The following is a 25206-nucleotide window of genomic DNA, read 5'->3' as shown; positions in this document are numbered from 1 at the left end:
TGGACTTGGGTGTTCACCTCAACAATAACCTGGACTGGACTCACAATTTAAAGGCCTACTGAAACCCACTACTACCCACCACGCAGTCTGATAGTTTATATATCAATGATGAAATATTAACATTGCAACACATGCCAATACGGTCTTTTTAGTTTACTAAATTACAATTTTACATTTCCCGCGGAGTTTCTTATTGAAAACGTTACGGAATGATGACGCGTGTTTGTGACGTTATTGGTTGGAGCGGACATATTAGCCCAGCACCACTTACGGCTAAAAGTCATCTCTTTTCATCACATAATTACACAGTAATTTGGACATCTGTGTTGCTGAAACTTTTGCAATGTGTTCAATTAATAATGGAGACTATAAAGAACAATGCTGTTGGTGGAAAGCGGTGGATTGCAGCTGCTTTTAGCACCGAAACACAGCCGGTGTTTCTTTGTTTGTTGTGAAGCTCTAACACAGAGCGGTCAAGTGAACATGTTTCTCTACGTCAACCAGCAAGTTTTTGAATGGGAAAATTGTGATATTAAGTTGGCTCTTACCGGAGACTTGAGTGGATTATGCAATCTCCTCCTGTAGCTGTCAAAAAGGCAGCTGTGAGCTTGGCTCCTCTCAGAGACACTGGCGTTCACCGCAGCCCTCCGACTTTCAGGTATGACTTTATAATCTCACTAAAACACTATTAACACAATAAGCAGATAAGGGATTTTCCAGAACTATCCTGGTAAAGCTGTCTAATAACATCTGAATCGCTCACACTGCCGTCGCTTTTTTTTTTTTTTGTGCTTCACTCTAACTTTCCTCATCCACAAATATTTCATCCTCGCTCAAATTAATGGGGAACTTGTTGCTTTCTCTGGTGCAATTCGTGGCAATGATTATAAACAATGTGAGAAGCCCTACAACCCGTGACGTCACGCGCACATCGTCTGCTACTTCCGGTACAGGCAAGGCTTTTTTATGAGCGACCAAAAGTTGCGAACTTTATCGTCGATGTTCTCTACTAAATCCTTTCAGCAAAAATATGGCAATATCGCGAAATGATCAAGTATGACACATAGAATGGACCTGCTATCCCCGTTTAAATAACAAAATCTCATTTCAGTAGGCCTTTAATTCACCTGTATTATACTTCTCCTCACCTGTATTCTAATTCCACTCATGCATCTTTTTTAAAAAAAAGCCTGTTCTCATCACAGTTAAAAACTTGCTGCCGTAGAAGCCCCCTTCGCCCATTAAATCCTCAACGTTCTTGAAAAATTCCTCCGTAGCAGCTTTGTCAGCTGCAGCGTGAACACAGTACCTCTCCACTTTTCCACTTTTTCAAACCACCCACAGCTCGACTTAAAGGGAAAATTCACTTTTTTTTGGAATATTGCCTATCGTTCACAATCAATATGAAAGACATGACTACGGATGGATTTTTTTAATGCATTCTAAATATAAACATAAATAAAAGTCTGCTTACAGAACTCCACTATTTTGCCCATAAAATCCAATAAGTTTCCATTCAAAAACAGCCAACATTACTCCATTTACTTTTTGTGACTTGAATATTAACCAAGTTTTAGTGATATTGTTATTATAAACGCTAACGCAGACAAACTATTAATGGTTCCAATATTGTCCAACTATTAATTACTGATTCCGATATGAACCGATACTGATATGTACAGTTGTGAAATTAACACATTATTATGCCTAATTTTGTTGTGATGCCCCGATGGATGCATTAAACAATGTAACAAAGTTTTCTAAAATAAATCAACTCAAGTTTTGGAAAAAATGCCAATATGGCACTGCCATATTTATTATTGAAGCCACAAAGTTCATTATTTTTTTCAACATGCCTCAGAACGGCAGCTTGGAATTTGGGACATGCTCTCTCAGTATAATGTAGAGTCCCGGAGAGTTAGTGCTGCAAGGGCTTCTGGGTATTTGATATGTTGTGTTCAAGTTGTGTTACGGTGCGGATGTTCTCCTGAAATGTGTTTGTCATTCTTGTTTGGTGTGGGTTCACAGTGTGGCGCATATTCGTAACAGTGTTAAAGTTGTTTATACGGCCACCCTTGGTGTGACCTGTATGACTGTTGACCAAGTATGCATTGCCGTAGCCGTAGCCATAGCTGTAGATAATATGTGATTGGGCCGGCACGTAAAGGCAGTGCTTTTAAGGTTTATTGGCGCTCTGGACTTCTCCCTGCGTGTACCATTCCGTACAGCAGCATTTTAAAAAGTCATAAATTTTACATTTTGAAACCGATACCGATAATTGACGATATTAAACTTAACAGCATTTATCGGCCGACAGTATCGGCAGTCCGATACTACCGGACATCTCTATTTCCAACCACACATCGCGAGTCCCTCACTTTCTTTGAACCCATGTTGAACTAGCAAAACTACAAAACATTTTCTATGAAGTCAAAAAAGCATTTAAAAAGCACAGAAAGTAGCACTAAGCACAGTAGCTAACGAGTAAATGAGCAATAAGCTCGTCCACAATGGCTGTGCTGCCGGGCACAAAATGGTTGCAATGTGAGGCACACAATGGCGGCATGAAGCGTGAATACACTAAGACAAGCATATTTGTATTCAGTCTGTGAATCCAAGGGTTCGTACAGTGAGAGGTTTGTATTTTGCTGGTAAAACTTTCATGTTATGAAAAACGACGGTCAGCACTCTATCTGGCATTGTACATGAATACATGTCATATTATATTCTCTGGTACATTTGTAGTGTTTCATTTTAGTAGTCATGCCAGCCCATTTTTCATATGAAACCCTCTGTTTTTGTTGTTGTTCAAGTTTGACTCAAAAATGCCTTGGCAGGTTTTAGATTGCCAACAGCAGTGGTTCTGTTTTGTAAAATTTGAATAATTTCAGCTGGCAGGCTCATGCTATATAACAGCGCCTGCAACAAAGCACAACGATTGTGCAAAAATAGCGAGCTGGGCACATTTATATGTGATTCCTCACATGTGCTGAATTTTAATGATATAAATATACCCTGCTGCCAAGTTAGCTCACCTGGTAGTGCTATTTTATACCTCAGAATGAGATTTTCTCAGATAAAGCAAGGCAAAATCTTTTGATTGGAGTGGCAGCCACATCATGAAGATTAAACTCAAATGTGTTCCCTATCGACCCAGATAGGACTCCAGTGTGGCGCTGAAACTGCAAACATTTTTATTATGTATTTCTTTTTTAGTATAGCTAAAGGGATCTTGTGTTTTTGAGCCCAATTTGTAATAGAACTTTGATCATATTGGGGTTTTTTTTGGCACTTTTTTTGTAGTGAAGTGAAGTGAATTATATTTATATAGCGCTTTTCTCTATTGACTCAAAGCGCTTTACATAGTGAAACCCAATATCTAAGTTACATTTAAACCAGTGTGGGTGGCACTGGGAGCAGGTGGGTAAAGTGTCTTGCCCAAGGACACAACGGCAGTGACAAGGATGGTGGAAGCGGGAATCGAACCCGCACCCCTCAAGTTGCTGGCACGGCCGCTCTACCAACCGAGTAATTGTATGACTTTTTTTTGCCAGATTTTATTGTCTGCAAGCAGTACAATTCTAAAAATGTTTAATAAGAAAACACAAACTTTGCCCAAAAAAATAAAAATGCAATGCAGCCATTGATGCATAGGCTACATATTGTTATAAACAACACTTACTTCTTTGCCAAGCAACATAAATCTTTTTCTACCTATCATTTATATACATGGATGTCAATAGAAGATGCATGAATGGAAGAAATATGGCTCTTCCCAAAAGAGACAGCATTGAAAAATGGGCTGCAAAGCCCTCTGGAGCAGAATCAGCCATAGTGAGGTTTTTAAAAAGGCTTTTGGATCTCTGCTGTCCCCTAGTGGGAGCCGTGAAGTCCACTGTGCAGGCTTAGTAAAATTAAGTCTTCATCTCTATTTAAGTTCTGTGGTGGTTAGTATTGAATAAGAGTTGTACGCTGTACTGTACAATTATACTGCGGTTGTAAATATTGTCTATACATTTTAATGATGCTGACCCTGCACCCTGCTGTGTTTCTGCATACAGTTAAAAAGTGCACGCTGAGCACAGCAGGCAAGATTTTCAACATGCAAATGGACAATTATAGTTGAATTATTTGCATTTGTCATACCTCATTATTTTTTTTTACATGTATTCACACTGACATACAATACTGTATTTACTCATGTATGCTGACAGTAACCCATCGTGTTAGTCTTTGTCTTGTTTTATTGCTGGTGTTGTGAGTTATAATGGACGATGGACAGAAATATACCTTTCTTCAGCGCATTGATATATTTAATTTTGCCTAATACTATTGTTCGAAAAGTGTTGCGTGAAAGAGAATTTACTGCCATGCAAAAGTGTTAGTCATCCCATTACAGTAAAAGCTGGTCTGGTGTTGCAGAGCAATGATCAAAATATGCACAAACCCCCCCCCCCCAAAAAACACATACAGTCGTGGTCAAAACTTTACTTACACTTGTGAAGTTGACCAAATACTTATTTTCCACCATAATTTACAAAAAAAAATATTTAAAATTCCTACAATGTGAATTCCTGGATTTTTTTTCACATTCTGTCCCTCACAGTTGAAGTGTACCTATGATGAAAATAACAGACCTCTGTCATCATTTTAAGTGGGAGAACTTGCACAATCGGAGGCTGACTAAATACTTTTTTGCCCCACTGTATGACGAGTTTCTATTGCGACATTTAGTGGACAGATTTAGAACAGCATTGTATTTCATTCAAAATTTCGGCTCATTTTTATACTTCGCAAATTCATCCCGCGGGCTGGATAAAACCTCTGCGCTGCACCTTTGACACCCCCGGTCTAAGCACATCTTTATTCTGTGCCAACAACTTGTCCGTTTTGGCATGCTGTTGCCCACTTATCTTGTCTGTTGCAGCGTTCTGCCCTGCTCTCTGCTGTTTACAAGGAGATGTTCATTTGGATAGCCCGTAAAGGACAATGCCTTGACTGTCACTCTAATAGCTATCCAAGTCCTTGATCTCCTCTCCCAGTAAACATCATTACCACACAGGGAAAAAAAGCGCACACCATCACAGTGTGCAAACAGACACGCGTCCGAGACACACTCTCGAGCTGCTCGTCCGAAGCGGCCCTAGCAGATTAGAAGTGATTATAAACAAACATGGAGGATTAATCCTGTGTGCTCTGTCTGCTTTTCCAGTCAGCCAGCCCGGCTAATTATCAAGTGGGATATCGTTAGTGTAATCGCACGCTTAGACACACAAGACACATTTTCTAAACTGCCTTACTGTGTTTGTTCAGTCCATCACTTTGTGTTGATTTTTAGTTAGTGTATTTTGTGTCCTACTGCAAGACAGCAGCATCCTAAATTGCGTGGCACATGTCAGTGTGCTGAAACTGTCATGTCTGTGTTTTTGATGGCTGCTTTAGAAATGATACCCAGATGTACAGTCCTGGTCAAATGTTTACATACACTTGTAAAGAACATAATGTCATGGCTGTCTTGAGTTTTCCAATAATTTCTACAACTCTTATTTTTTTGTGATAGAGTGATTAAAGCACATACAGTGGGGCAAAAAAGTATTTAGTCAGCCACCGATTGTGCAAGTTCTCCCACTTGAAATGATGACAGAGGTCTGTAATTTTCATCATAGATACACTTCAACTGTGAGAGACAGAATGTGGAAAAAAAATCCAGGAATTCACATTGTAGGAATTTTAAAGATTTTATTTGTAAATTATTGTGGAAAATAGGTTTTTGGTCAACCATTCAAAGCTCTCACTGATGGAAGGAGGTTTTGCCTCAAAATCTCACGATACATGGCCCCATTCATTCTTTCTTTAACACAGATCAATCGTCCTGTCCCCTTAGCAGAAAAACAGCCCCAAATCATGATGTTTCCACCCCCATGCTTCACAGTTGGTGTGGTGTTCTTGGGATGCAACTCAGTATTCTTTTTCCTCCAAACACGACGAGTTGAGTTTATACCAAAATGGATACATGGATGATACAGGGGAGGATTGGGAGAATGTCATGTGGTCAGATGAAACCAAAATATAACTTTTTGGTATAAACTCAACTCGTCGTGTTTGGAGGAAGAAGAATACTGATTTGCATCCCAAGAACACCACACCTACTGTGAAGCATGGGGGTGGAAACATCATGCTTTGGGGCTGTTTTTCTGCTAAGGGGACAGGAAGATTGATCCGTGTTAAGGAAAGAGTGAATGGGGCCATGTATCGTGAGATTTTGAGCCAAAACCTCCTTTCATCAATGAGAGCTTTGAACGGTTGGCCAAATACTTATTTTCCACCATAATTTACAAATAAATTCTTTAAAATTCCTACAATGTGAATTCCTGGGGTTTTTTTTCTCACATTCTGTCGCTCACAGTTGCAGTGTACCTATGACGAAAATTACAGAGCTCTGTCATCTTTTTAAGTGGGAGAACTTGCACAATCCTTGGCTGACTAAATACTTTTTTGCCCCACTGTAGATTACGTTTTTTTAATTTTTTTTAATGAACTTATTATGGCTTCTGGTTGAATTGTTGACCACTCCTCTTGACAGAATTGGTGCAGTTCAGCTAAATGTGTTGGCTTTCTGACTTGGACTTGTTTCTTCAACATTGTCCACACGTTTAAGTCAGGACTTTGGGAAGGCCGTTCTAAAACCTTAATTCTAATCTGATTTAGCCATTCCTTCACCACGTTTGACGTGTATATGGGGTCATTGTCCAGTTGGAACACCCAACTGAGCCCAAGACCCAACCTCCGGGCTGATGATTTTAGGTTGTCCTGAAGAATTTGGAGGTAATCCTCCTTTTTCATTGTCCCATTTACTCTTTGTAAAGCACCAGTTCCATTGGTAGCAAAACAAGCCCGGAGCATGATTCTACCACCACCATGTTTAAAGGCCTCACCGTTTCTCCTCCAAAAAGCTCAATCTCCTCCAAGCAGCTCAATTTTTATTTCATCTGACCACAGAACTTTCCTCCAATTCATTGCAGACCTGTTTTTTGGTGTTTCTCGGTTGACTCTTGATCATCCTGACCAGTTTTCTCTCAGCAGCAGCTGACAGCTTGCCTTTTTCTTCCTGATCGTAGCAGTGACAAAACTGTGCCATGCACTTTAAAACTTAGGAACAATTGTCTGCACAGTTCCTCATAGGACCTTAAGCTGCTTTGAAATGGCTCAAAGTGACTTTCCTGACTTGTTCAAGTGAATGATTCTTTTTTTTTTTTTCAGATCTGTGCTGAGTTCCTTAGACTTTCCCAATGTTGCGTTTGTAACCGAGTCTAATGACTGCACCACATGAGAATTATTTAAATGTATTCAGAGAAGTCAACAGGTGCCATCAATCATAATCACTCACCTGCAGTTAAGAGGCCATGCCATGGAGCTAATTTGATTTGATTGTAACTTTTCTCCATCACCACCAACATTGATAATGTATGTTGCTGTATGTATACTTTTGACCCAGCAGATTTGGTCACATTTTCAGTAAACCCATAATAAATTTGTAAAATAAACAAATTTAATGAATGTTTTTTGTGACAAACAATTTTGTGCTCCAATCACTCTATCACAAAAAAAATAATAGTTGTAGGAATTATTTGGAACTCAAGACACCCGTAACATTATGTTCTTCACAAGTGTATGTAAACTTTTGACCACGACTGTATTTGTGCAATGTTACATTGAAATAGTACTTCTGGTTCATTATCAGAAGACTTCAGTGCCATTGTTTTTAACCTGTAGCAAAAATGATGTAATGTATTATACTATTTGTATTGTTTGACCCACTTAATCAGCTTGTGAGATTCCCATCTGAAAAAAAATGAAAACATGGAAAAAAAGTCCAGCACTCATGTTTGGATATCAAATCTCATCTGACTTCAAATCGTCTTTTTTTTTTTTTTTTTAATATCATCCTCCCAGCACATGCCGTTTTTAGCTCGCCTTGTTCTAAATCCAACTTTTCATTCTCAGGTTGAGGCTATTCTTGTCAACATTTTTGGGGGGATCGTCAACTGTGCCATCATTGCCAATGGTATCACCAAAGCATGTCGAGAGCTGGAGCTAAAGGTGCCTCTGGTGGTCAGGCTTGAAGGTAAGAACATGACTTTCACTGTTTTCTTTTTAGGCTTAAGCTTCTTTTTATTCTCATTTAAATGTGAACTTTACGATACAGATAAGAACATTTTGTTGCATTAGTTCATGGTAGTGCAGGATAAAAGGGCAATAAGATGCAGATATACCGTATTTTTCAGACTATAAGTCGTAGTTTTTTTCATAGTTCGGCCGGTTGTGCGACATACACTCCGGAGCGACTTATGTGTGAAATTATTAACACATTACCGTAAAATATCAAATAATATTATTTATCTCATTCGCGGAAGAGACGAAGAAAATGACAGCAATCGTCACATATACGTCAACCAATAAGAATTTGGCGGGGGAGGGTCATGGCAGAAGTGCACTGCTAACTGCGATATCAGGGGTCGGGAACCTTTTTGGCTGAGAGAACCAAGAAGCCAAATATTTTAAAATGTATTTCTGTAAGAGCCATATAATATTTTTTTTAACACTGAACACAACTAAACGCGTGCATTTTTAAGTAAGACCAACATTTCTAGAGTATAATAGGTCTCTTATTCTTTGGATTAACATTATTATGAAGCAAACTGTGGAGGGGTCGTGGCCTGCGGGCCTGCAGCGAAGCGGGGTGTTGCCAGGACTGGCCTCGAAATCAGCCACAGGTGTGTAGATGGCCCACCTGGGCCTTGTTATCTAATCACATGTCGCTCTGTTATACTGTAAGCATCAGCCAGGGGGAGAGACAGGGTTGGAGCTGGAGCCAGAGCGTGAGCGAGAACTAAAGAGAAAAATACAATTGCTCTAAAGCAACTGAGAGACTTATTGAAAAATAAAACGATATTGTAACCCTGAAACAGGCTCTCATGTCAGTGCTTGGTGGTCTGAAGAACCCCCAGGAGGGCAAGCCCCACACTAACCAATAATAAATAAATAACTTGTTACCATTAACACAGCTTCTTAAACATAAAAAAGCATGAGAATGTTTTATATATTGAACGTTATTTTTAACACTGTGATTACAAGTAGAATTATTAATTATTTATCGTGTTAAGCAATGTCAGCTCAGATTTATCTGAGAGCCAGATGCAGTCATCAAAAGAGCCACATCTGGCTCTAGGGCCATAGGTTCCCTACCCCTGTGCTATATGCTACTGCCGTAGCTATTAAAATGGATCATTTCATCGTTGGCGGTAACTTATAAAAACTAAAAAGGGCTGAACAAAAATGGCACCGAAAAGGAAATCATGTACTGCAGATTACAAGCTGGACGTAGGGAATTATGCAACAGAAAACGACAAGAGGAAGCGGCGCATACCTTTGGAGTTGGCAGAGTTGTTTAGAAGTGACATCGAGGAAGAAGATTTCATCGGATTTAGCGATTAGGAGTGACAGATTGTTTGGTAAACGTATAGCATGTTCTGTATGTTATAGTTATTTGAATGACTCTTACCATAATATGTTAGGTTAACATAGCAGGCACCTTCTCAGTTGGTTATTTATGCGTCATATAACGTACATTTATTCAGCCTGTTGTTCACTATTCTTTATTTATTTTAAATAGCCTTTCAAATGTCTATTCTTGGTGTTGGATTTTATCAAATTAATTTACCCCAAAAATGCAACTTATACATCAGTGCGACGTATATATGTTTTTTTTCTTCTTTATTATTTATTTTCGGCCAGTGCGACGTATACTCCGGAGCAATTTAGAATCCGAAAAATAGGGTAAATAAATAGATTACTGTGCAGATAAATATATGGCACTTTTGCATATGCATCCATGTTTATGGATTTATGTTATATTGTCTTTATATTCCAGCGAGTTAATCCGTGATTGGGGGGAATTGAGGGGATTATTATGATGCGTTCAAGAGTCTTAAATTGTCGGGCCAGTTTTTGTTTTTTTTCGGGGCACGTCTTTGAGTAAAAGTGAGTGATTTCGGCTCACTCATTTTTTCTTTGTATCTCTTCAAGAGATAAAAAGAAAAAATAAGTGAGCTGAAAAAAATAGAGAGAGAACTCGTGAATGAGAACAGCCAGCTGAAGCTCAACTGAGGCTCATTTGAGTGTGTGTTCAGTGTTTTGTTGTTGATGTTATAATACTGTTTTGCACTATTATTGACCAAATGTAATTTATTTTTACCCTCACCTCGGTTATTATGTTTTTACTGGCGTTGGTGTTGGTTTGTTTGTTTTGGGTGTCAAAGTTTTTGGATCTCTCAAGATTTTTGATAAGCTGTTTGGCAGTGTGGTGCTTATCAGTTTGTTTATTAATAAACATACAAAAAGTAAACTTGACTGATTGTCATTGAGGTTGTAGTACAGTGGGATCCCCAACCATCGCTTATATTTATAGATTTTTTATCTTTGTTTTCGGTCTTAAATTTCATTCAATGTGGCATTGAAGAGGTCTTAAAAAGTCTTAAATTTGACTTTCAAAACCTGCAGATACCCTGACATTACTACCAACAACAGCAGAAAGGTAATAGGGCTTAAGACGCACCAATTTGCCATCTTGATTTCAACTTTGAAACTATTGTTATTGTTGCCCTACGAGCGTATTCATCTTCATCGCGGAACGGTGTCCCAGCACCAAGAGCAGCGCATTTCTCACGTATGTCACATTCTGCCACACCCGTCATTAGCGGCGGTCGGACTAACAGTAGAGACACCTTTCAACCTGTGTATGCTAATGACCCCACTTTGTGTAGAGTGTGATGGAAAGAGTGACTCTCAGGAGCACCCGGAGAGTCTATGGTTAGCTTAATTGTCTCCATTCTTGTGTGTATGCGCGCGTGAAAAATCCCCACTGTGTGTCCACACACACGGAAATATGTTTAGTGGGTCAGGGCGTGTAAGCTGTTTCCAGAAGCCGACTGTGCATAAAGGTACAGCAGTGAAGTGGTGACTTGGCAAGCTCACCAAAAAAAAAAAGATGCTATTAATAAGGATAATGTGTGCGATCACCATTCAAAAACAAATATGTCAGCTTTCCCCAAAGAAGTCACACCGTTGTGAAAAAAGCTATAACAAGGCCAGATGGGTTACTTATTCTAAACAACTGTTGACTATTTAACATGGGAAACTGCAGGCAAGGTGCTAAATAATATACAGTATTCACTTCGAGCAGGGCTGTGTAAGTCATTTTAGATGGGGGGGGGCACATGGAGAAAAATCTACTCTCAATTGGGTCGGACCGGCAAAATCACAGCACGATAATTTAAAAATAAAGACAACTTCGGATTTTTTTCTTTGTTTAAAAATAGAACAAGCCCAGTTTGAAAATGTTCAAATCATGTTGTTGGTGGGATTTTTTTACACTTACATGTTGCGGTTACTATTATTATATCTTTATTTGTCATCATTTATACTTTCTGAATAAATTATGTGATAATGTTCATCATTTAGTGTTAATTTTCAATCTGTCAAGATAAAAAAATAATATTAAAATCAAAGTACAGGATGTTATTCATGTAGTTTGCTCATTTTCCTCAAATGATGTACTAACATCTTGCTGTTTATTTGTTTATACATATGTAGCATTGTTTAGAAAGATACAAAGACTTGGTATTGTACATGGTAATGTTATATACTGTATATATGGTATAGACATATTATTATTAGGGGTGTAACGGTACGTGTATTTGTACTGAACCGTTTCGGTACTGGGGTTCCGGTTCGGTGCGGAGGAGTACCGAACGAGTTCCACACGAACATATGAAGTAGCCGCCTATGCTAAAGTCTTAACAAGCTGCTCCGCTCCGTTCTGCCTCTGTCTCCTGCACAGCACCCAGCATTGTCCCTCCCACACAACCATCTGATTGGTTACAACAGTAGCGATAACAAGCCAATCAGCAGTGCGTATTCAGAGCGCATCTAGTCAGCGCTTCAGCGTCGAGCAGATAGGCGTTTAGCAGGGGAGCAACGGACTCTCCCCAAATTATACTAAACACTTCCAAGTCAACTATTTTCTAAACATCACTATGAGCTCACTCGCAGTCCTGGCTTTAGGTGAAGGCTAGTTAGCTTTTAGCGTAACGTTAGCTAATCTTGCGGTGTGTGTGTGTGTGTGTGTGTGTTGCGGACAGTCTTGATTGAGGTGTGTTGAAGCAGCAAAAAAGGACATTATGTTAAATGAAGAGTTTCTGTCTCCGATAGTGTATATAATAATGTAAGTGCATCATAAAGCCTACATGAACTCCATGGTGATCAGGGATGAATAGTCTCTCCTATTGCTATTGTACTATTTTCCAGCTATAGTAACATGAATCATTAGTAATGTAGCAGCCTAGTTTTGAATGGCAGGGTCCCTGCTATCACATGTTGATAAAAATATAACATTTACATAATAAAAAATCAACTACAGGCTTCCCCAATGCTGTAATTAATTAAGCATGATGAGTTGACTTGAACCTGTTTAATGTTGCACTTTTTATATGTAGAAGAAAAGTTGTCATTTTATTTCATCTAAGCAACAACTTGAGGCAGTTAAATGTGGATTAACGTGGGAAAAATTATTATAGTGTTTCCAATGTTAAAAGGATCAGGCCATTGTTTACAAATTTAGTAAATAAATAACCCAAAAATGTATATTTTGTTGTTTTCTTACTGTACCGAAAGTGAACCGAACTGTGACCTCTAAACCGAGGTACGTACCGAACCGAAATTTTTGTGTACCGTTACACCCCTAATTATTATATATCCATATGAATAATATACTGCACATGTATTATCTAAATATTAGGTACATATTTTATATTTTACATCGCTATATTTAGTCTATTTATACCTGCATTGTCCTTTCCATCCTTACACTTTCCATCATTGTATCTGAGCTACTGTGTGGAACAATTTCCCTTGTGGATCTTTAAAGTTTGTCTAAGTCTAAGGCATCTGGTGGACACATTTAGAACAGAATTGATACCGGTACGGATTTTTGATTTGTCATCTGGTAGTATGGGGCAGCAGAGCTCGGTTGGTAGAGTGGTCGTGCCAGCTACTTGAGGGCTCCAGGTTCGATTCCCGTTTTTGCCATACTAATCACTGCCGTTGTGTCCTTGGGCAAGACACTTTACCCACCTGCTCCCAGTGCCACCCACACTGGTTTAAATGTACCTTTGATATTTGGTTTCACTATATAAAACCCTCTAAGTAACTAGAGAAAAGCGCTATATAAATATAATTCACTTCACTTCACGTCGATCATAAAACCCAATAAAAAAACATCCTGAAAGAATCAACAATACTCCATTTACATTTCGTAATTTGAATATTAACCAAGTGTTAGAGGTATTGTTATTATAAGCGCTAACGCAGACAAACTATTAATAGCGGCATAGTGAGCTCGAACTTGTGTGCAGATGTTGACATGTTCCACTGATCAGCTGCTTCCTCGTTTTCCTTGCTTGTCAAACTGTATTCTCAATCATAAATCATGCCTCTCACTTGGATAGCCGACCGACAAAGGTGTATTCTGACAAGTTGGTACACTTTGACAGCCAATTTGGCAAAGTTACGAGAATAACATGTAAATACGCTTCATTCCACCTAGGGCTGAGCAATATGGCCTTTTTTTAATATCTCGATATTTTTAGGCCATGACACGATACACGATATATATCTCGATATTTTGCCTTAGCCTTGAATGAACACTTGATACATATAATCACAGCAGTATGATGATTCTATGTGTCTACATTAAAACATTCTTCTTCATACTGCATTAATATATGCTCCTTTTAAACTTTCATGCAGAGAGGGAAATCAAAACTAAGTCAGTTGACCAAAAGTGTATTTATTAAACAGTTATTAAGCAGTGACACACACATTCATGTCATTTCAATACAGAAAGTGCAAGATTGTCAGAGACATTTTAAAATGAGCTATGAGTGCACTTTTGTGCATGATGTCACTAAGATGACATATCAAAACAACACTAAATTAAAGTGCGCTTTTTGTACAGAACGCTAGTACAATAGTTTAAAACAAATAAAGTGCACTTTTGTGCATGATGTCACACAAGACATTTCAATAACTCTAAAAAAAAATGAGTTGCATAATGGGAAATAGTGTATGTCCTATGCTATGTAGTATGTTACTGCGGACGTTATCTCCTTCTGTTGTTGACTATTTTTTTTAATACGGTTTTGATGTGGAAAGGGTTTCCTCGGCATTTTGTGGGTGTGGCACCGAACGGAGATGTTGACATGCGGAGTTTCAAGCACTCTTTATTCTCGAGCAGGTGCATTTTTAAATGATGCTACATATTAGCAGTAATGCTACTTTTTGTAGCAACGCTTTTGCCCCACACTTGACAAATTATGGTTGTCTGTTCGACATATTCCCTCTTGAAGCCAAACTACCGCCAGACGATTGACCCCCTGCTGTTTTTCTTGGGAATTAATTCTTCCTTCATTTGTTACCAGATTCGCACCTTCTCTCTCTCGTATTACCACTCGCACCACAGCTAACGTTACCCATGCCGCTACCTATCTGCTCCGCGAGGGCATTTACGTATGTGACGTATGTAAGAAGGTGCGCGTGTTTTAAAGGGGAACATTATCACAATTTCAGAAGGGTTAAAACTATTAAAAATCAGTTCCAAGTGGCTTATTTTATTTTTCGAAGTTTTTTCAAAATTTTACCCATCATGGAATATCCCGAAAAAAGGCTTTAAAGTGCCTGATTTTCGCTATCTGTAGATCCACCCGTCCATTTTCCTGTGACGTCACTGCGTGACGCCAATACAAATAAACATGGCAGATAGAACAGAAAGATATAGCGACATTAGCTCGGATTCACACTCGGATTTCAGCAGTTTAAGCAATTCTACACATTACACATGTATCGAAACAGATGGTTGGAGTGTGGAGGCAGATAACGAAAACGAAATTGAAGAAAAAACTGAAGCTATTGAGCCATATCACGACAGACAAAGGCAACGAGGACGAATTTGGCGATCGCCTTCTAACCAACGATTGCATCTTTTGACCACTGGAGCAACTTAAATCCGTCGATTTGTAAGTGTTTGTTTGGCATTAAATGTGGGTCGAGGGAAGGGCCGGATGCAAATATAGCTAGAAATGTACATACAGCTAGCCTAAATAGCATGTTAGCATCGATTAGCTGGCAGTCATGCCGTGACCAAACATGTCTGATTAGCACATAAGTCAATAACATCAACAAAACTCACCTTTGTGATTTTGTTGACTTTATCGTTGGAAATGCATCTGCTTTGAGTGTCGTAGGGTATCCACACATCTCTGTGCCATCTGTCGTAGCATAGCTGTCGTCGGTAAAATGTGCAGAACAAACGAGGGACTTCCGCATCTTTTGACCACCGGTGTACTTGAATCTGTCGATTGGTATGTGTTTGTTTGGCATTAAATGTGGGTGGAGGGAAAGGCTGGATGCAAATATAGCTACAAATGAGGCAAAATGATGCAATATGTACATACAGCTAGCCTAAATGGCATGTTAGTATCGATCAGCATGCCGTGACCATTGATATGTCTGATTAGCACACTCCACGTAAGTCAACTTGAACCCATCCCTGATCGTGTTGTTACACCCTCCGACAACACACCGACGAGGCATGATGTCTCCAAGGTACGGAAAACAGTCGAAAAAACGGATAATAACAGAGCTGATTTGACTTGGTGGGTGTAATGTGTTTGAGAAAATGGCGGATTGCTTCCCGTTGTAACGTCACGGGTGAAAGGTCATTGCTCCGACAGCGAACAATTGAAAGGCGTTTCAATCGCCAAATTCACCCTTATAGAGTTCGGAAATCGGTTAAAAAAAACATATGGTCTTTTTCTGCAACATCAAGGTATATATTGACGCTTACATAGGTCTGGTGATAATGTTCCCCTTTAAGTCTCTGTGAGAAGGAGAGACAACAAAGAGTGAGGAACGCCTGAAGTGTAATGCCAGCAGCTAAAAGCAACTGCCTGACAATGTATCCTCGAATATCACGATATAGTCATTTTCTATATCGCACAGAGACAAACCCGCGATAAATCGAGAATATCGATATATCGCCCAGCCCTGGTTCCACCCCCTTTTTTCGCAAGGATTATGTGTCATTCTTACTCTAAATTGGAATATATGATCATCCAAGCGTTTGGCATCCCACTGACAGCAGACTTTGTACAGTAAGTGATGTGTTATTATGTTTGTTGGCTCTCAACGTCTGCAGTGAGCATTAATCAGTGATGCCTTTTAGAAATTGATGTTTAAAATGATCAAAATACGTAAATATTAAATGTTATTATAAAGGGTGCCTGTTACTACACTACTTATATACTTACATCATGTATATAAAACCCTAATGGAGGTGTTTGGATGATTTTTTAAAGGGCTTTATAGGCGCAGTAGAGCGGCCTACACAGGCTCCATTATAAGTTGACTTTTTATCGCAAATATTTACTTTTTAGAATGCATTAAAATGTATTTCATAATGACTGTGAACAATAGGCCAAATTCTCACCCAAAAATTTAGTTCCCCTTACAATGGAAATGCAAAAAGTCCCTCGCCGTTATACATTCAGTTCAGTAGTTTAATTTCTTATCCCAGACGTTGATATCTAACCTGACTCACCAGCTCCAGAAGGTCACTGCTAGTAGTTGGCACAGCCATGTTTTCTTGACCTGGGTCTTATTCAAGCTTTACCTTGTGGGTCATTGCATCTTGGGTTGCAGTCTTGTGGAGAAGATTGGTTGGGAATCAATCAGCTCAGCTTGCGAGGCTGGCTGCAGGGCAGTGGGCACGGTCCAGCGCTTTTCAACCGGATCAGAATGGATTAACTGGCACGCTTTTAATTGGGAAATCTCTTTTAAATGGCTTGGGTTGATTGCATTGGCCCCGAGTTTTGTATTCTCCTTTTTGAAGAAGATGCATGTGGTCGTGACGCCGGCAAAGTTGGAGGAGTGAGTTAAAAGACGTCCGTTAGGTGTTTTAATTAAATACAATTTTGTGCAAGGGCCAGAATTGTTTTACCAGACAATGTGAGGGCCAGATTAAGGGTGTGGGTCTGCAGGTCCGTAGTGAACTTTTTGACACAAAAAGAGTTAGTACTCAAATCTTAGAGGCCCAAACATATATTTTACTATAAGTTCTATCTGTGGGGGTAGGTCAGGTTGCAAGCAATAATACTTTAATATTCCAAACTTTTCTGTGGAATCTGAAAGGGGCATTTACTTCATTTTAGCTGTCATTTCATCTTTTTGTTTGCCATTGCCCATCACTTCAGGATGCATTCTTGTATCCATTCTTGTGCTTGCTCAAAATCCTTGCCACTCTAAGGTCCTGACTTACTAAGATCCAACACCGCGCGGTAAACCAGGGGTCACCAACGCGGTGCCCGAAGGCACCAGGTAGCCCGTAAGGACCAGATGAGTCGCCCGCTCGCCTGTTCTAAAAATAGCAGCACTTACCAGTGAGCCGCCTCTATTTTTTTTATTTTTTTGGATTTACTAGCAAGTTGGTCTCGCTCGACATGATTAATTCTAAGAGAGACAAAACTGAAATAGAATTTGAAAATCCAAGAAAATATTTATAAGACTTGGTCTTCACTTGTTTGAATAAATTCATTTATTTTTTTACTTTGCTTCTTATAACTTTTAGAGAGAAAATTTTAGAGAAAAAAATAAAACCTTAAAAATAATTTTAGGATTTTTAAACATCTGGTCAGGATGCCACCCGAACGCCTCCCGAGGGAGGTGTTCAGGGCACGTCCAACCGGTAGGAGGCCACGGGGAAGACCCAGGACACGCTGGGAAGACTATGTCTCCCGGCTGGCCTGGGAACGCCTCGGGATCCCCCGGGAAGAGCTAGATGAAGTGGCTGGAGATAGGGAAGTCTGGGCTTCCCTGCTTAGGCTGCTGCCCCCGCGACCCGACCTCGGATAAGCGGAAGAAGATGGATGGATGGATGGATGGATATAACTTGTTACCTTTTAAATTCCTTCCTCCTCTTTCCTGACAATTTAAATCAACTTTCAAGTAAATTCGTTTTTTTTTATTGTTAATAATAATGAATACATTTTAATTTAATTCTTCATTTTAGCTTCAGTTTTTTCGATGAAGAATATTTGTGAAATATTTCTTCAAACTTATTATGATTAAAATTTAAAAAAATAATTCTGGCAAATCTAGAAAATCTTTAAAATCAAATTTAAATCTTATTTCAAAGTCTTTTGAATTTCTTTTAAAAAATGTTGTTCTGGAAAATCTAGAAGAAATAATGATTTGTCTTTGTTAGAAATATAGCTAGGTCCAATTTGCTATATATTCTAACAAAATGCAGATTGGATTTTAACCTATTTAAAACATGTCATCAAAATTCTAAAAGTAATGTTAATCAGGAAAAATGACTAATGATGATCCATAAATTCTTTTTTTAATTTTTTAAAAAAGATTCGAATTAGCTAGTTTTTCTCTTCTTTTTTCGGTTGAATTTTGAATTTTAAAGAGTCTTTCGAAAATGAAGATAAACTATGTTTTAAAATTAAATTTTCATTTTTTTCCTGTTTTGTCCTCTTTCAAACCATTCAATTAAGTGTTTTTTTTCATCATTTATTCTCTACAAAAAGCCTTCTGTAAAAGGAAAAAAAATGTACGACAGAATGACGGACAAAAATACCCATTTTTTATACACATATATATATATATATATATATATATATATATATATATATGTATGTATGTATGTATGTATATATATATATATATATATATATATATATATATATATATATATATATATATACACATATATATATATATATATATAGAGAGAGAGAGAGAGAGAGAGAGAGAGAGAGAGAGAGATGTATTAAAGATAAATTGAGCAAATTGGCTATTTCTGACAATTTATTTAAGTGTGTATCAAACTGGTAGCCCTTCACATTAATCAGTACCCAAGAAGTAGCTCTTGGTTTCATAAAGGTTGGTGACCCCTGCGGTAAACAGTGTGTGCAATCTAGTGTTGTCCCGATACCAATAACATTATAATACAACTATTGCGATACTTTTTGGTACTTTTCTAAATATAGGGATCACAAAAAGTTGCATTATTGGCTTTATTTTAACAAAAAATATTATGGTACATTAAACATATGTTTCTTATTGAAAGTTTGTCCTTAAATAAGATAGTGAACATACTAGACAACTTGTCTTTTGTTAGTAAGTAAGCAAACAAAGGCTCCTAATTTAGTCTGCTGACGTATGCAGTAACATATTGTGTCATTTATAATTCTATTATTTTGTCAAAATTAATGAGGGACAAGTGGTAGAAAATGAATTATTATTGTACTTGTTAATTTACTGTTAATATCTGCCTACTTTCTCTTTTAACATGTTCTATCTACACTTCTGTTAATATGTAATAATCATTTATTCTTCAGTTGTTTGATACTTTACATTAGTTTTGGATGATACCACAAATTTGAGTATCAATCCAATACCAAGTTGTTACAGGATTATACATTGATCATATTCAATTTCCTAATGTGTCCAGGGACATATTTAAATGGGTTGTACTTGTATAGCGCTTTTCTACCTTCAAGGTACTCAAAGCGCTTTGACATTACTTCCACATTTACCCATTCACACACACATTCACACACTGATGGAGGGAGCTGCCATGCAAGGCGCCAACCAGCACCCATCAGGAGCAAGGGTGAAGTGTCTTGCTCAGGACACAACGGACGTGACGAGGTTGGTACTAGGTGGGAATTGAACCAGGGACCCTCGGGTTGCGCACGGCCACTCTCCCACTGCGCCACGCCGTCCCTATTTCCTGAGTTTATAAACATAATATATATACATATATATATATATATATATATGTATATATATATTTATTTTTTAAACGAAAGAAGATGTATGGTGCTAAACATATCAACTTAATCATAGTAGTATCGACTACATACGCAACTGGTGGATTCGGGAGGGGGACCCGTACTTTATAGTATCAACTATGATTTATTAGTATCGTGGTACTATTGCAATCTATTAAATAGCGTGTAGTATTAGTGGACATGTTGCGTGTCATTTACCAAGACTACGTGGGAGGATTTGGGTGTACTGTACAGGGCATTACTACAGAGAGACTCTCATTTACTGCACATTCTTGTCATCATGCTCTGACCTGAGGCGTTATGCTATGTTTTCAAACATGCAGGAGACATGTTCTTCTTTTTACTGGCATTTTAGAAGCAGTCCTGCAGTGCATCTACAAAACCAGTGAAGTTGGCACATTGTGGAAATAAAAAGAGAATACAATGATTTGCAAATCCTTTTCAACCCATATTCAATTGAAAAGACTGGACAGACAAGATACTTAACTTTATTTTTTGCAATTATTAGCTCATTTGGAATTTGATACCTGCAACATGTTTTAAAAAAGCTGGCAAAAAAGACTGATAAAGTTAAGGAATGCTCATCAAATACTTGTTTCGAACATCCCACAGGTGAACAGGCTAATTGAGAACAGGTGGGTACCATAATTGGGTATAAAAGCAGCGTCCATGAAATGCCCAGCCATTAACAAACAAGGATGGGGCGAGTGTCACCACTCAAAAAGCAACATCAGTTTGTAAAGGATTTCACCACATGGGCTCAGGAACACTACAGAAAACCACTGTCAGGAACTACAGTTTGTCGCTACAGCTGTAAGTGCAAGTTAAAATTGTACTTTGCAAAGCCAAAGCCATTTATCAACAACACCCAGAAACGCAGCCGGTATGGGGGTGTATTAGTGCTCAAGGAATGAGTAACTTACACATCTGTGAAGGCACCATTAATGCTGAAAGATATATGCAGGTTTTGGAGCAACATATGTTACCATCCAAGCAACGTTATCACGGACGCCCCTGCTTATTTCAACAAGACAATGCCAAGCCACGTGTTACAACAGCGGTTTCTGTCTCCCATTTAAAGTGTGCATTATGAAGTCTAAAATACCACAACTGTTGAACAACTTAAGCTTTACATCAAGCAAGAATGGGAAATAATTCCACCTGAAAAGCTTCAAAAATTGGTTTCCTCAGTTCCAAAACATTTACTTAGTGTTGTTAAAAGGAATGGCCTTGTAACACAGTGGTAAAAATGCCCCTGGGCCAACTTTTTTGCATTGTGTTGCTGCCATTAAAATGTATGTCAGTAATAATTTGCAAAAATAAATTATGTTTCCCAGTTCGAACATTAGATATCTTGTCTTTGCAGTTTATTCAATTGAATATAAGTTGAAATGGATTTGTAAATCATTGTATTCTGTTTTTATGTACAAATTACACAACCGCCAACTTCACTGGTTTTGGGTTCTGTACAATGACACTACTTTTTTTTAGCTCAAGGTACACTCATTGTAGAGAGGCTGCACTTAATCCGCTCAAGACGCAAAAAACAAACATACATATACTGTACATATACATTTACTGTGCAAACATTCATATACACATTCTGTTCATATACAAGTCCATATACATACATACACTCATTCACATAATCATGTTTCATCAAACATATATCAACGTTGTTGCCCTAAGGCAGGGGTGCCCATTACGTCGATCGCGAGCTACCAGTCGACCGCGGGGGGTGTGTCAGTCGATCTCCAGCCAGGCTTTTAAAAAAAATAGACCTAAAAATTAGTGATCATCAATCTTCACCAAGACGTCACTTAAATGACATTCAGGATACCGGAGGGTCTTGTGAGATGACGCTGGCTGCTGCAAGATCATTATTATGAAAATATGACCGAGAGGAAGGCGAGAAACACTTTTTATTTCAACAGACTCTCGCACCGTACCTTCCGTCAAAACTCTAAAGGCCGACTGCACATTTCCTATCTTCACAATAAAAGCCCTGCTTCATGCTGCCTGCGCTAACTAAATACAGAGTCTCGGAAAACTGCCGTGCACAAGCGATCCCTCAGAAAGCTGGCGTGCACATCACTTGTGCACGCCAGCTTTCCGAGACTCTTATTTTGTTAGCGCAGGCAGCATGAAGCAGGGTTTTTATTGTGAAGATAGGAAATGTGCAGTCGGCCTTTAGAGTTTTGACGGAAGGGACGGCGCGAAATTCTGTTGAAATAAAAAGTGTTTCTCGCCTTCCTCTCTGTCATTTTTTCATAATAATGAACTGGCAGCAGCCAGCGTCATCTCACAAGACCCTCGGGTGCCGTGAATGTCAATCAAGCAAGCTACGGAATTTGCCGCCAATGTTTTTCTTGTAAAGTGTATGGAAGCTGGATGAATTAGATGCCAAAAACCAACCACTTTCATGTGGTATTGTTCAGAAAGGACAACTTTTTTTCTCCTCCATTTGAAAATGTGGGCGTTATCATCATTACTGTCTGATTCCAATCAATGCAAGTCATCAGAATCAGGTCATACACCAACTTATATTCTTGTCTTAGTGAAAGAAAGACATCTATATGTGTTACACATGCTTGTATTATCATTAAACACATTTAACTTGTTTACAAAAATGTCTTTCATAAATAAATAAATATAAATGATATATATAAATGAGGTAGATCCCCTCGAGTTGGTCAATTGAAAAGTAGCTCGCCTGCAGAAAAAGTGTGGGCACCCCTGCCCTAGGGTAAACTGGGTAACACAAGGCATATTGACAGAGCTTAACCCATTGTTACTATAACAATCTACAAGATTAATATAGGTTGCCTCTCTCTCTTCCCTTTCATCTTTCGGTATTCCTTTTTTTTTTTTTTTATGATCTTTCTAGCTATCATTATGTATACGTATCGTTGCATTTGAACAACTGTATTGTTGATAATAGAGGTAAACTATTGGTTTTGTTCATGATCAATAGCGCTTTTTCTATTGGTATTTTTGTATTGCTCCAGTTGTAGTGTAAAATATTTCCACTAACTGCTTATTTGCTATCACTTTTACGATCATATTTGTACATATTGTATGTGCTAGTGTTGTTCTATTGTTGTTGTTGTTGTTATTGTTGTATGTGCTGTTGTTGTTTTTTTCTCTCTGTCTAATCCCCCTCTCTTTTCCCCACAATTTCCCCCTCTGTCTTCTTTTTTTTCTCTTTCTATCCCCTCCTGCTCCGGCCCGGCTGCACCAAATGATAATATAAATACATTTAATAAAGTCAAATTCAAATAAGGCAACAAGAGAAGTATCCTACACTTTTCTTCTGTAAAGTAAATCTGAACAGCCAATATGGGCATCTACATCAACTATATGATTTGCCTGAGTAGCTGGACAGGACAAAAAAAAAAAAAAGACGCAAAAAATGCATACTTAAATATTTTTTTTCCATGAAAGAAATATTTTTATAATATATATATTCTATGTGAAATTCAACGTCATAAATTGAATTTGTTTTAATCAGCACCCTTGAGTCCTCTAGCACAGTGGTCCCCAACAGTGGTCAACGCTTAATAATTTGTCCCGCGGCCCGGGTGTCCTTTTTTTCTTTTTTCTTTTTTCTTCTTTGTCATGAAAAAGGGACGTTTTTGTCATGAAAAAATGAGTTTTTGTGGTTGGTGCACTATTTGTAAGTGTATATTGTGTTGTTTATGTTGATTTAGTAAAAAAAAAAAATATATATATATATATATATATTTTTTTTTGTTGTTGTTTTTTTTAATAAAAAATTATTCTGCGGCCCGGTGGTTGGGGACCACTGCTCTAGCACAGTGGTCCCCAACCTATTTGTAGCTGCGGACCGGTCAACGCTTGATAATTTGTCCCGCGGCCTGACGGGGGAGGAGGAGGATTTTTTTTTTTTTTTCGTCATGAAAAAAGGAGGTTTTTGGGGTTGGTGCATTAATTGTAAGTGTATCTTCTGTTTTTTTATGTTGATTTAATAAAAAAAAAAAAAATGAATTAAAAAATAATTCTGCGGCCCGGTAGCAATCGAGGTGGGGGGACCACTGCTCTAGCAGCTGTAAAAAAATGTAAATAATGTTTCTGAATAGACAATATCTCTAGTATTTTTTTGTTATTTCTGACTGTCCAAAATGTTGACACACACTCGTATCCTCTGTCCATCATCTGTCTGTGCAACACTGATCCTGCAGCCGTGTGTGGAACTGTCAGTTTGCATGTCCTATTGACCTATTGACTACGTGCTTGATAAACGGTGATGAGTGTTGATAAATCACATTGCGCTTGCCTAATAATTATATTTGCATTTTCTCCTTCAAGTATTGCAAGTATGTTTTTATGATCGGCATACCTTTTGCATATTAATGAAGACACTGCCGCAAAATGGGTGGCAAACCTTATTCTGGTCACCCTACAGACGCACTACACTTTGCACATGTTTAGTAGATCAGCTTTGCATGTGCTATCAAGTTTGCACGTGTTATAGTACACACACACCTTTAGTAAATCAGGCCCTAAGTGAGTACTCTTTGGCGTACTTGTTGCATCATCTGACAAAAATTAACAGACAGCTTGATATGCCAATTTCACTGCATATAATTGTGTTGTTCTCACTGCTAAATGTTGAGAAAATGTCTCTTCAAAAATGAATGTCCTTTAGAAACAGTTTTAAATTGGACATCTTCATAACAACAATAGTCTGCATTAATAAGCAGCACATGATTCATATTGGAGGGAGGATAAATGTAAATGATTCAGTACAATTTTATTGGTTGTTCACTTTCCACTTTTCTTATAACGGCGGATTTAGAACATGCCATTTCCCTGCAAACGACGCTTTGACAGCCGGTAACATGTGAGCGGTTACAAAAACGAAATATGAAAGCTAAAGGGTAACTATGATGATTTTAATCCACATTTAAAGCACTTCCTTGTGGTCCAAACAAATGTATTGAATATGCTAAATGCTACTAACATTTTCATTCTAGCATCACTTGTGGTATCAGTTCCCAGATTGCGCGCGCGCGCGCGCGTGCGTGCGTGCGTGCGTGCGTGCGTGTGCTTGCTTTCTTGCTTGTATTTCTACCTCTTCTTGAAACATCAACCATGAAAAGTACCTTCCTTATGAGGAGCAGCAAACTAATTGGGGCCGAAATCATGGTCCCAATAGGGGGAAAAAAACCATTGCATCTAACAGAGAATGTCTCATTTGCATCCCCTG

The 25206-nt window shown here is 38.4% G+C and overlaps 1 protein-coding gene across 1 annotated transcript in view; it reads left to right on the top strand.

Moving 5' to 3' along the window:
* Positions 1–25206, top strand: part of suclg2 (succinate-CoA ligase GDP-forming subunit beta) — a 225093-nt gene that overhangs the window by 177622 nt on the left and 22265 nt on the right. The window contains exon 10 of the mRNA XM_061874945.1: positions 8005–8125. Within this exon, the coding sequence (XP_061730929.1) occupies positions 8005–8125 (121 nt within the window). The remainder of the gene's footprint in view (positions 1–8004; positions 8126–25206) is intronic.

Source organism: Nerophis ophidion, linkage group LG16 (assembly GCF_033978795.1).
Source record: "Nerophis ophidion isolate RoL-2023_Sa linkage group LG16, RoL_Noph_v1.0, whole genome shotgun sequence".
In the NCBI taxonomy this organism is placed as follows: domain Eukaryota; kingdom Metazoa; phylum Chordata; class Actinopteri; order Syngnathiformes; family Syngnathidae; genus Nerophis; species Nerophis ophidion.
This window is presented reverse-complemented; position numbering and strand designations above follow the sequence as displayed.